At 41.8% G+C, this 13023-nt stretch overlaps 1 protein-coding gene across 4 annotated transcripts in view; it reads left to right on the top strand.

Moving 5' to 3' along the window:
- NSD3 (nuclear receptor binding SET domain protein 3) overlaps window positions 1-13023 on the top strand; it is a 203464-nt gene that overhangs the window by 145932 nt on the left and 44509 nt on the right. For 2 of the 4 annotated variants that reach the window (XM_077469940.1, XM_077469939.1), the window contains exon 14: window positions 4702-4845. The exons of the other annotated variants lie outside the window; for them this stretch is intronic. In XM_077469940.1, the coding sequence (XP_077326066.1) occupies window positions 4702-4845 (144 nt within the window). The remainder of the gene's footprint in view (window positions 1-4701; window positions 4846-13023) is intronic. 4 annotated transcript variants of the gene reach the window in all.

Raw genomic sequence — 13023 nt, 5'->3', positions numbered from 1 at the left:
TTGGCAAACAGTCTTCCTCAGTCATTGGTGTCTGGACTCAGGAGAGAGATCTCTTCAACCTAAGGTGTTTCTAGACCTCTCTTGAAGGCGGGGAGTGCTGTATTTGGACCTCTTGGCTTCCAGGTTCAACAACAAACTGGGCTGGTTTATATTCAGGTCCAGGGATCTTCTGGCTTTTACACTGGATGCTCTGGTGACTGCAGGATCAATTCAGCCTAAGCTATGTTGTTCTTCCTATGATACTTCTTCCTTGCCTGCTCCACAGGATCAAGATGGAGGGCATTTCAGCGATCCTCAGTGCACTAGGACTGGCCCAGGAGAACATGGTACCAAGACAAATGACCATTTGAATACTCTGTCCTAGGTGCCAGTCTACAACACTGCTTCTAGGTTGCTGGCTTTAACAGCCTACCTGATTCAGTTACACTTACGATCTTGATAGCTAGAAAATTAACTTCTCGCAAAGTCTATGATCACACCTGAAAAAGCATATTTTACGTGGTGCGAGGCCAGAAATTTCCATCTCAGGAAGTACTTCATGGGATGAATTCTGTCTTTTCTACAGTCTGGTCTGGATCAGCAGTTGGCCTTGCATACCATCATGGTTCAAATCTCATCCCTAAAGATTATTTTTCAAAGACCACTTCTCTTCCCCTTGTGGAGGTATGTTGCTCACATTATTCCCCCCATACTTTCCTAAGTGACTAAATGGGATATCAACCTAATTCTGTTGACTCTTCAAATAACGGCCCTTTGAACATATTAGGGATTTTTCTGTCTATCCTTACTCGCAGGGTTTCCTTTCTCTTTGCCATCACTTCTGCAAGGCTAGTTTCTGAGTTGCCAACCTGAACCTATAAAGAACCCTTTCTTGTGCTTCACAAGGACAAAGCTCCTCTTTGTCAGTTCGACTCTGTTTGTTGTCCCTGAAAGCCCCTGAATGTGGAAGGCCGGGTTTTCATTCCACTATCAATAGATGGATTCTTCAGCTTATTATTCATGTCCTCAGGTGCAAGGTTCCCCCTTTCCCAGTGAAAGCAACCCACCAGATCAGTTATTGCTTCATAGGCTTTTCAGCATCAGGCATCTGTTTCTCAGATTTGCAAGGTTGCCACCGGGTCTTATATTCACACATTCTTAAAGGGGTTGTAAATCTCAGACTTGAAAAATAAATAAAGCACATACCACACTAATATGTGCTAACCTAAATCTAAAGCACAGAGTCTGGTTCCTCTCTGATCTCTCCTCTCTGTGCTTTCTGAATGACCTACTCATAATAGATTAAGCCAACACCTCAGCCTCCTGGGTGGTCTTACCTACCCCCCGCCAGCACACAGCAGATGACTCATACCCTCAGTCAGTGTATGTTTCTCTGAGCCTGTATAAAGGGGGTGTGTTACTTTTCTCAAATCAGCTCTCAGATTACACTCAGCTCTGTGCTTTAGCTCTGCAGTGTATGTGACATCAAATCCCCTGTTCTCTGCTACTGAGAAAAATCATTTCATCTGTGTGTTGTAGAAGGCTGTACAGAACAAATGGCTGCAGAAAAAAATTGTACAAGTTATGTAGGAGGATTTATTTCTGCTCTCTGAAGCTAGTCACGTCACTGGGTATATGTAATGGTTTAAAACTACTTTAAGTTTTACCAGTTGGATATTCAGGCCTCAGCTGATGAAGGCTCATAAAGTCATAAAGTTCTGCAGATGGCGCTGTAGGATTCCTTGAGCTGTCCTTGTTAAGCTGTTGGTTTTTCTTGTTTTTTAGACCGTTTGTTTTTTCATTTGCTGTTGCTACACCTCTCATTTGGACTACTTTTGGATGTCCAAATGTTCCAGAATACTATCCTGTGTCCTGTAATTTATGAAGGAAATAGGAGTTTTTTCTTAGTTTTAAAAACATTTTCCTGGAGTACATTACAGGACACAGGTCCCTCCCCTATGTTCTTATGATCCACTCCTATCATTGCTTTCTGCAAAACTGAGGCATGCTAGGAGCAGGAGGAATTATACTTGGATGTCTTTACATCTTTGCCACGATTCAGACTCCGGAAGGTGGTGGTAGGTGGCAGTATAAAATTCACCAACCATCTGCTTACCAACCGAATTAACCTGTCCAACAATATGCGTTAAAAACAATTGTTTAGTTAGCACATATTTGCAAACGCATGCATAAGCTGCCAGGCCCCTTCACAGCACCCTGTATTACTTGCAGTCCTAACCTTTTTGCTGCACAATGGCAGCAAAATCTGTTTTTTACTGGTGTACATTTGGTGAGGGGACTCACTGGGAACCTTTGCTGCCATTGTGCTATGTGCTGGGTATCCAGTGTGCCCCTGTGCCTGTAGGGGGGATGGGGCTACCTCCAGGACCACCTCCCCCTATCTAGCCATTAGAATGCATGTGCTACCACTGTGGAGACTCTTATACATTTTAAAGGTTAGGACTGCAAGTAATACAGTGTACCGTGAAGGGGCTCTGCAGCTTACACATGCATTTGCAAATGTGTACTAACTAAACCCCTGTTTTTAATGCATACTGTTGGACAGGTTAATTCCGCTGGTAAGCAGACTGGTTGGGCTGGGAAATTTCCCTGGTTTTGTCTTCCATGCATTGCCCTTCCATATGCTCTTTGCTGTTTAGGCAGGTATAGATGGGGGCAGGAGCCATCTTTTACAGGTAGCAGTAAACCCAATGTTCCAGAATACTATCCTGTGCAAGGTTCCTCTAAAAAATCTTGCTACAGCTACTTTTAATTCAAGCAAACCTGCTATAACAGAAAACTAAAGGTTACAATCGCCATGGAAGTACTAGTATATAACTTTTAATCTGCAGAGTGGCATATACTTTTCTGGTGTTAGTATGCAAATGCTGACTTCCTTAAAGTCAGACCTTAAACTAAACCTGCCACAAGCATGGGCATAGCTAACATAAAAAACTGTATGAGCTAACTTATATATACATTTTTTATTTGTTGGAAAAGGTAGAGGTGACCTTTACTACCAAACGAGAGTTTGTGTTCTTCCAGTATTTCGGATGTCTACTGTATATATATGAAACGACAGATTGTTTCGGATCATAGATTGAAAGTAACCTCATCATAAGCTTGGTCAGCATTGTCCAGGCTTATTTCAGATTTGCTATAAAGCTGGCCGCACACTAGTAGAATTTGTATGTCAATTCTCAGTATGTTCAATTAATATTTAAAAGTACTTCAACATGTTACTTTCTTTTAACAGTTTTGGAACAAATGAATGTTTCTGAACAAAAACAACATACACTATTAGATATTTTTTATTCAAGAAAGATTTTCCATCCTTCTTTGAATTTTCTCACCACTGTGATCTAAAACTAATGTTGATTTGGCCCCAATAACAAAAGATTGAACAAAGGTTTTTGATATGATTTTTTTTTAACAAGATTCTACTAGTGTATGGCCAGCTTATAAATGTTTCAATCTTATCCCATAGAGCAGTCTGTCAGTGAGCCACTGGAACCACACTGTGAGTGGCAGGAGTCTTCCTTTTGGAAATTCAGTATTAGAACAGTAGACATCACCTGTGAGATGTAGAGGTGCATTTTTAGAAACTAAAATGTTTGGATTTGCATGAGATTGATGAATGGTACAGATCTTTGTTATAACAGGTTTGCTTCTGATGCATATGCATCTTATCACTGGCCCATGGAGAGAATGTTTAGAGAAGCCACACTATGGTATGCAACACATAGTGCTTGCATATCCTATTTTTAAACCTATAGGTTACATTTTGAAAATGTGTAGCCTTTATCAGGCAGTCAAATTCCATCAACCCTTTGAAAGGAAAGGCAACCAGGGAGCCTCTACTTGCCATTCTTGTGTTTGAAGTGTGCCCCCCCCCCCATCCCCTTCAAAATGTCACAATCACTGCAATTTCATGGGGTGCACTTAGATAACCCAATCATGATGCAGCCATTTTGACTTCAGCGGATCTAGCCATGATCTGGCATCCTACTAGGTAAGACCTAGTTAAAGTAATTGTAAACCAACTTAAAAAAAAATAAACATGTTATATTTAAATGCTCTGTGCAATGATTTTACAGAGAGTAGCCCTGATCCTCCTCTTCTCGGGTCCCCCGCAAGCATTTCTGGCTCCTCCCTCCTGCCCAGTGCATCCTATAGCATGCTGCTTGCTATGGAGGCACTTGTGTGGGCTTGATCCCGAGTCATACTCTGTGTGTCCTTTAACACACAGAGTGCGTCTCGGCGTCACCCTCCACTCTGCGCTCTCTGCTCACTGGCTGTAATTGACAGCAGCAGGGGCAATTGGTTGCTGCTGCTCCCTCTCTGTCCAGTGAGAAGGGGGAGAACCGAGAGGGCACTGAACTGGTATCGGGCTCAGTAAGTATAGGGGGGATCTGCAAACAGAAGCTTTTTTTTTTTTTTTTACCTTAATGCCATAAGGTATAAAACCTTCTGCCTTTAGAACCACTTTAACCTAATCAGGGCCACATATTGACACCACCCATGTCATTTTCTCATTTTAGTTGTTCTTATGTCATTCTTTTCACCCATGTTTACTTTTCATTTTCTCATTGTGTCTTTTTATTTATTTGTATTGTTTTCTTCTTCTTCCCTGAACCTCCACACCCCCTCCCCACTCTGTGTTGATCCTTGTGGAATCATGGGTGCTTTCATTGACCGCATCTCTCTGTTTGTTTTGTATAGGGCTGATAGTTCAGGATTATACCCTGGTCAGTTCTATGTCCTTTAAGTCCCACTTTCTACTGAATGACTCAAAGCGTGCAGAGTTGATGAAAATACCTATGATTCCTTCTTCCTCGCCAGCTTTCCTAAAGAAATCTGAGAAAGGTAACTAAAAATAGCTTTTCCCCCATTTAACCCACTCACATCTGCATTTAACTGTGTTTATAAAGATATAAAACCATTAAAAATCCATCCTTGCTTCGCACGCGGCTTTCCTTGCGCTGCTTTCTCGCTTTGCATGCCTTGTGAACTTGTAATGGATGCTGAGTTATTTTGGGTGTGTTGTGTCTCCTTCCTGATATCTGTGTGCTGTTATGGCTTAAAGGGCTTAAAATAATTCTACCTGTTTTTTTTTTTGTTTTTTTTAACTTAATATTTATTTTATTTAGTTGCTTTATAAAGCACAGATGGCAAAAGCTAAAATGCTGTTTCAGAAAATACATTTTGTTGTCACTGTGAAATCATTATAGGAATTTATACACCTGAAGGCCTGCTTACAGCAGTTCTCTGGTCATTATGGCCGTGGCCATTCCATGGCTTGGAAAGGAGGGGAAGAGGGATCTCCCCACTAGTGCCACTGCTAGTAGTAAAGACCCATTATAACGTTAATTAATTATTTTGTCATATTTTAAAGCTTATGTTAACTCAAATCCAATATTTCAGAATTTTGTTGTATTGTTAGATTTTTCACTTAGTGGCCTTTTACATTTTTTTTTCTCCTTGCTGAAATCTCATGAAACAGGACATGCTGAAAGTTCAGTTATGTAAACTAATAAGGGAATCCAGCTTCAAATATAATGCCCTTAATAATAATACCCTTAATAATAGGTGTCCCGAGAACTGCACATCAGTTCAAGACGTACTGTACAATAGTGAATGGCAGACTCAGCTTGGAATGCCACCAGGCCACGCCTCCCAATGTGTTTCACTCCACCCACCGGAGCTTACTCATGGGGATGGCTTCCCATCCCCATGAGTAAGCTCCGGTGGGTGGAGTGAAACACTTTGGGGGCATGGCCTGCCAGGAATCTAGGCTGAGACTGCCATTCACTATTATACAGCAGGTCTTGACTTGATGTGCGGTTCCCGGGACACCTAGTCACCCTCTACCATTGCCTGGAGCATAGACAAGCTCCCTTCCCGGCCAGCACTCACAGATGTGGGCACAAGATTTCATTCCCATACAGCCTGAGTATCTGTCATTAAAACACAGTGGGTTTTTAGCATCCCTCCCCCTCAAAAACAAACCAAAAAACATGTGCCAGTTTTAGGAGGCCTTGAGACCCAAGCTGTAAATTGGTCATCATTACCAAGATACCATCTAGAAATAAGATTTTAGCATAGCACCGAGGCCTGGTGTGTAAATTGTGTGACTTAATGTTATGTTGCCACCATTTTGTCATTACCCCCAGAAGGCTACTTTGTAAAAATTTAATAAAATAGAATGTATGATGCAATAGCTCTCAGTAGCCATTCTCTTTTTTAGTGATCGGACTACAATAAATTTAAAGTAAGCCAGCACTTTGTTAATGCAGGGAAAAAGTAACATGTTCACTAAATTGTCACCCCCCCTTATTCCAGAATACTTCTTTAAGAATGGAATTACACCTGATATTTTAATAATTATAAGCAGAAATATAAATATAAGCACAATATTTGTGGTTTTAACTTTACACTGAATTCTAATTTGTGAATTTTTAGAGAATATTTTCTTTGTGTTAAAGTGGTAGTAAACTCAGAATCTTTCAAATCTGCCAATGGGCAGACTTTTTATAAAGATAGACCCTAGAAGTCTCTTCTGTCATACATTTCCTCCCTGCCTGTCAGCGAGTAATGTGATCTGAGCCGCATATGCACATCTCAGATTACATTTACGGCTTGCTTTGCGTACTGCAGAGATGTGACTCCTGCACATGGGAGTAATGTCACATCGGCCTGGCCAATCAAGTGCCCGGAGATGCAAAGCCCGGAACAAAGACCGGAGGAAAATGGACACGCCAGGGATCGGGGAGAGCCCTGACAGTGTATCGCTTCAGGGATCCGTTTCTAGGTAAGTTTATATGCGGTGCATACTAGTACATTATGGCTTAAACCTGCAGGGGGCACATTATTTTATATTTTCATAGGGACTTTACTACCGCTTTAATAAGAAATTGAATGTACATGGAAAGTCCCATTAAAATGGAGTTTGTGTATACTGTATATAGAAATATAAAAGCTACCATTGCTGAAGGTGCAAGTTCCAAAGCCAATTTCCTTGCTTACTTGTGACAGAAATGTGAGTACTTGCTTACCTGTAAGATTGATTCCATGCTTGGAACAAGTGTGCAGGTCTGGTAAAGATATTAAATAAAATCCACTCATTCATATAACATCCATGGAGCTTACACCTTTAAAAACAATCAGAAATGAATGCTCCCACATTTCTCTCCTCTCTGGTTCTATGTCTCAATGTATAATTTTAAGAAATAGCAGTGAGATGGTAAATAATAATAAAGGAGAAGCGCCTCTATGTGCAGAAGCCAAAAATATTATCAAAATAAGAAAACAGATTTAAAACATGCACAATCATGTGCTATCGGCAGAATTAAACTGCTTGGTGTGTGTCCTCGATCTGTGGCAGCAGAAGCGGTATCCCCAATCCACTAGCTGACAAGCAGCTATGGATACATGACCCGGCAAGATGGCCACTTGGCAACTTCTGGACCAGCGTGGAGTGCAAACAGGAAGTGAAGTCACACAGGAAGGGGCTGTAATGCATTTCAAAGCTTGCTGTAATGCATTTCGAAGCTTGCCCAGTTTGCTTCTTTGTCGAACCATAAGCACGGGAAGGGTCAGTAACACATTACGGCACACAGGAAGGGTGGTAATGCACTTTGTCAAACCACCAACGGCGGTTTTCTGATTTTGCTGCTAGCCTTTTACAGGCATATATACCTACCAAAGCCTGATAACAAAAATTTGTGCCATCCTTGAAGGCCAAGTTCACCTTTGTACTATGCAGTCAATTGGCCCACTGTGCAGCTTAAAAGAATAGGTTCCTGGTCTAAATGCAATACCTGTAGGTTAAGCTTGGCTTCCCCACAGCCTAGCTGAAACACTTCCACTCAAAGTGATCTGCCTTATCCTACCCAGGATTTGGGACATATAAGTTAGGTGCACCGGCAGGATCACAGTAACGATCACTCTTCCTTTTTCAAGACCCATGCATGCGCAGAGCTCAGCCACAGACCATTAAGAATGCTCACTCCTGTTATACTGGGGATGCACTCAATGGTCAGCATCTAAGCTTCTATGTCAAGATGGAGTAAATCTGTAAGGATCATAGTTTGTTTGAACAGGCTTTGGGAAAGTAGAGATTGGCCTTCAGGTACAGTGCTTTAAAAAAGTATTCATACCTCTTGGATTTTTCCACATTTTGTTAGGATTGTATGTGAACACAACACAAAGTGACACATAATTGTGAAGTGGAAGGAAAATTATAAATGATTTTCCAAGTTTTTTACAAATAAATATCTGAAAAGTGTGGCGTGCATTTGTATTCAGCCCCCTTTACTCTGATACCCCTAACTAAAATCTAGTGGAACCAATTGCCTTCAGAAGTTACCTAATTAGTAAAGAGAGTCCACCTGTGTGTAATTTAATCTAATAATTTAAGTATAAATTTAATGTAATTTAAGTATAAATACAGCTGTTCTGTGAAGTCCTTAGAGGTTTGTTAGAGAACCTTAGTGAACAAACAGGGATAAAGTTGGGGAGAAGTTTAAAGCCAAGTTAGGTTATACAAAAATATCCCAAACTTTGAACATCTCACAGAGTACTGTTCAATCCATCATCCGAAAATGGAAAGGGTATGGCACAAAATCAAACCTAACAAGACATGGCCGTCCACCTAAACTGACAGGCCGGGCAAGGAGAGCATTAATCAGAGAAGGAGCCAAGAGGACCATGGTATCTCTTCAGGAGCTGCAGAGATCCATAGCCTAAAGTGTGAGAATCTATCTACAGGAAAACTATTAGTTGTTCAGTCCACAAATCTGGCCTTTATGGAACAGTGACAAGAAAAAAGCCATTGTTGAAAGAAAGCCAGAAGAAGTCCTGTTTGCAGTTTGCGAGAAGTCATGTGGGGTACACAGCAAACATGTAGAAGAAGGTGTTCTGGTCAGGTGAGACCAAAATTGGACTTTTTGGCCTAAAAGCAAAGCGCTATGTGTGGCAGAAAACTAACACTGCACATCACCTTGAACACACCATGCTTTTCTTCAGCAGGGACAGGGAAGTTGGTCAGAGTTGATAGGAAGGTGGATGGAGCCAAATACAGGGCAATCTTAGAAGAAAACCTGTTATGCCGCGTACACACGACCAGACTTATGTCCGACAGACTTCCGAAGGAGTTCTGCCGGAGTTCTGACAGAGTTCTGACAGAGTTCTGACGGACTTTCCGAATGAGCGGACTTGGCCACACACAATCACACCAAACTCCGACGGATTCGAACGTGATGACGTACGACTGGACTCGAATAAGGAAGTTCATAGCCAGTAGCCAATAGCTGCCCTAGCGTCGGTTTTAGTCCGTCGGAATAGCATACACACGAGCGAATTTTTCGGTAGGAACTGGGTCCGGCGGAGTTCCGTCGGAAAAATTTGAAGCATGTTCCATTTTCTAAAGTCTGTCAGACTTTTGCGAATCAAAAGTCCGTTGCAGCCCACACACGATCGAATAGTCTGCCGGAATCATTCCGTCAGACTTTGGATGTTGAAAAGTCCGCTCGTGTGTACGGGGCTTTAGAGTCTGCAAAAGACTTGAGACAGGGTGGAGATTCACCTTTCAGTGGGACAATGAACCCAAACATACTGGCAGAGCTACAATAGAATGGTTTAGATCAAAGCGTATTCATGTGTTAAGGCCCATACACACGGTCGGACTTTTTGACAACAAACATGCAAATTAGCTGTTTTGGAGCAACATCCGACTGTGTGTACGCTCCATCGGACAAACTTTTTCTGTTTTCATCGGACTTTTGTTGGCTGTGCGAATGGACAAACTTTTTGGAAACAAAAGTCCGATGGAGCAAAGTCCGACCGTGTGTATGCAAAAGCATCGGACTTTTGTACAAGGTACAAACACGCATGCTCAGAGCCTATGCAAACGATCAGACTACAATACAGAAGTTGACCAAAGGTGGCGCTGGAGTCATTGAACGTCCTCTTTTGAAGCGGCGTCAGTACGTTGTGACGTCATTACGTTCGTGTTTGTTGTCAAAAAGTCCGACCGTGTGTATGCAATACAAACTTGTGGACCACGCCCTTTGTACAAAAGTCCACGGAAAAGTTTGTACAAAGTCCGACCGTGTGTATGAGGCTTTAGAATGGCCCAGTCAAAGTCCAGACCTTAATCCAATTGAGAATCTGTAGCAAAACTTGAAAAGTGCTGTTCACCTATGCTCTCCATCCAATCTGAAAGAGCTTGAGCTATTTTGCAAAGAAAATGGGCAAAAATGTCACTCTCTAGATGTGCAAAGCTGGTAGAGACATCCCCAAAAAGACTTACAGCTGTAATTGCAGCGAAAGGTGGTTCTACAAAGTATTGACTCAGGGGGGCTGAATACAAATGCAGACCACACTTTTCACATTTTTATTTGTAAAAAAATAGAAAAATGATTTATCCTTTTTCTTTCACTTCACAATCATGTGCCACGTTGTGTTGGTCTATCTAATAACATGACATTTACGTTTTTGGTTGTAACATGACAAAATGTGAAAAAAAATTCCAAGGGGTATGAATACTTTTCAAGGCACTGTATGTGTTGTAAACACATATTTTTTAAGCTGGGAAATTTTTCTTACACTACTGGGGCCTCTTTACTACCTAATATGTTTAATATGGGGGGGGGGATACTTGTCATAATGTGCAGATTATGTACATTATGCTGAGTTTGCCCTCCCTCCTCTCTGCTCTGACCATAGCTTCTCCACAGCTACCGTCTTCTTTCTTTTTGCACCCTCCTTTGTTCAGAAACTGTCAGCCAGTGAAGATACTCTGACACATACACAGTGGAACTGTATTATCACTAGGCTTCACTTTTCAGCATTTTACAGATACAGGGAGTGTATACGGCACTGCACATACACCACAAGCAGTGTACATTTAAAAAAAAAAATGCTACCGAAAAAGAAAAGGATTATTTATTTATTTATTTTTACTTCAGTTCTGCTTTAATTACTGCTTATTGCAACCAAATTCTTTATTTCACTTTCCTATACTACCCATATGTGTCCCACAGAAAGCTTTATTTGAGAACTTTTGATGCGTTAGGGGACTTGTACTATCCGTGTGAACATTGTGTTGATAGTTGTAGATGACCACATACTTTTTCGGCTGAGTGCAGAGCTGGGAACTGGATAGATGGTGGCAGGTAGTGGTAGGTAGTAATAAAACCCAACATTATACAGTGTGAAGTACTGTAAACCGATTTTTTTGAATTTCTATTAAAGCTCACTTAATGCTTTTAAACTAAACGCATGTAGTGAGGGTAACTTGTACACACCATCCTTTTAAGGTTATATCCCACTAATACACAGAATATCCTGACTGTAAGGCCGCGTACACACGCGGGGACTGTTCGCCCAACTTTGTCCGTCAAACAGTTTCGGCAAACAGTCCGCTCAAAATTAGCATGGACGGACATGGCCACACACGACGGACGAACAGTTTGCTGAAACCGTGCGCGATGACGTGAACGGCACGTACGACGGGACGAAAAATACGACGTCCTATACACTGCATTATAACTTTCGGCGTGAAAATCCTTTCTGAGCATGCGCGCAACTTTGTTTGACGAACAAGCCTACACACGCGGGGACTGTCCGCTGAAACAAGGTTTCAGCGGACAGTTTTTCGGAATTTCCGAAAAACCTTGTTCAGCGGACTGTTCGCTGAAACTGTCCGCTGAAAGCCCACACACGAGCGGACTGTCCGCTGAAACTTGGTTTCAGCGGACAGTTTCAGCGAACAGTCCCCGCGTGTGTACGCGGCCTTAGTCTTCATGCACACCCTGGGCTTTTGTAAATGCTTTTCTCCTGGAAGGAGAAAAGCCGCTTCATAAATGCACCTAAGCAGCGCTTTTAAAATTGCGTTTAGGCACGTCAGTCGATTGGGTGTTTATTTCATTGGCCAGAAGATTAATTTATTCTGGCCATTGAAATGAATAAACACTCAAGCACTTAGGCACTTCTTTTCTCCCGCCTCAAAAACATTTGTCCAAGCATAGCCCATTTTCCTTAAAGCAAACAGCTAAATACAAAGTTGAACTTCATGCATATGGGAACTGTTTTACTTGCCACGGGATTTGTATTTGTATCTGCCCATCCACTTCCTGTGGCCCAACCACCATCCCTGTGTGGCAGGGCAGGAGAATACATTGTTGCTGCAGTTCTGTGATTACAGGTCTTGTCCCTCCTCAGCCTGTGATCAGACAGGGCAGTATAAGAATGATTTCAGAAAAAGTACCCCAAACCATCTAGATCATATCTTGATTATGTTATACTGTAGATCTTGGATTCCTACAGATTCCTTGTGTGGTTTTATTTACATCCTGCAGGGACTTGTACCTCTGCTGTCCCAAGCATGCACAGGTATCTCTTCCGGAAAATTACAGGCATACCCACTTTTAAGTACACAATGGGGATTATTTACTAAAGCTGGAAAGTGCAAAATCAGGCTCACTTCTGCATAGAAACCAATGAGCTTCTAACCCCAGCTTGTTAAATTAAGCTTTGGTAATAAAACCTGGAAGCTCATTGGTTTCTATGCAGAAGTGAGCCTGATTTTACACTTTTCCGGCTTTAGTAAATAAACCCCATTGTGTACTTAAAAGTGGGGTATGCCTGTATGCAGTCTCCAGAGTCTCTGGAGATGGCACATTTCTCTCTATAGGACCCCTTGCCCATGTACAAAATACAAGGAAAGCCATAAATCTGGGCAGGACAGTCAGTTTAGAGTATGGACTTCATTTACAACAGAGTGCAGATATTGCCATCTACTCTCTGCTATATACTGTAATGTTGTTCAACACCACAGCATCCAATGTAGTTCTTCATGTAGATAAAGTCAGAAACCAGATGAGGATGAATAAAATGTCATATGTTCCAAACAGAGCCAACACTAACATGTTACAGCCTATCAAGGGGTTGTAAATGTCCATCTTAATGCATCCTATGCATTAAGGTGAAAAAACACCTGGTGACCAGCCCCCCAGAACCCCCCCCCCCTTTTACTTACCT

The sequence above is a fragment of the Lithobates pipiens genome, unplaced genomic scaffold (assembly GCF_037356315.1).
Source record: "Lithobates pipiens isolate NorthernLeopardFrog02 unplaced genomic scaffold, aLitPip1_a1.2 Scaffold_8, whole genome shotgun sequence".
NCBI lineage: Eukaryota > Metazoa > Chordata > Amphibia > Anura > Ranidae > Lithobates > Lithobates pipiens.
The sequence above is the reverse complement of the archived record's forward strand: the minus strand, read 5'-3'. Positions and strand labels throughout refer to the sequence as shown.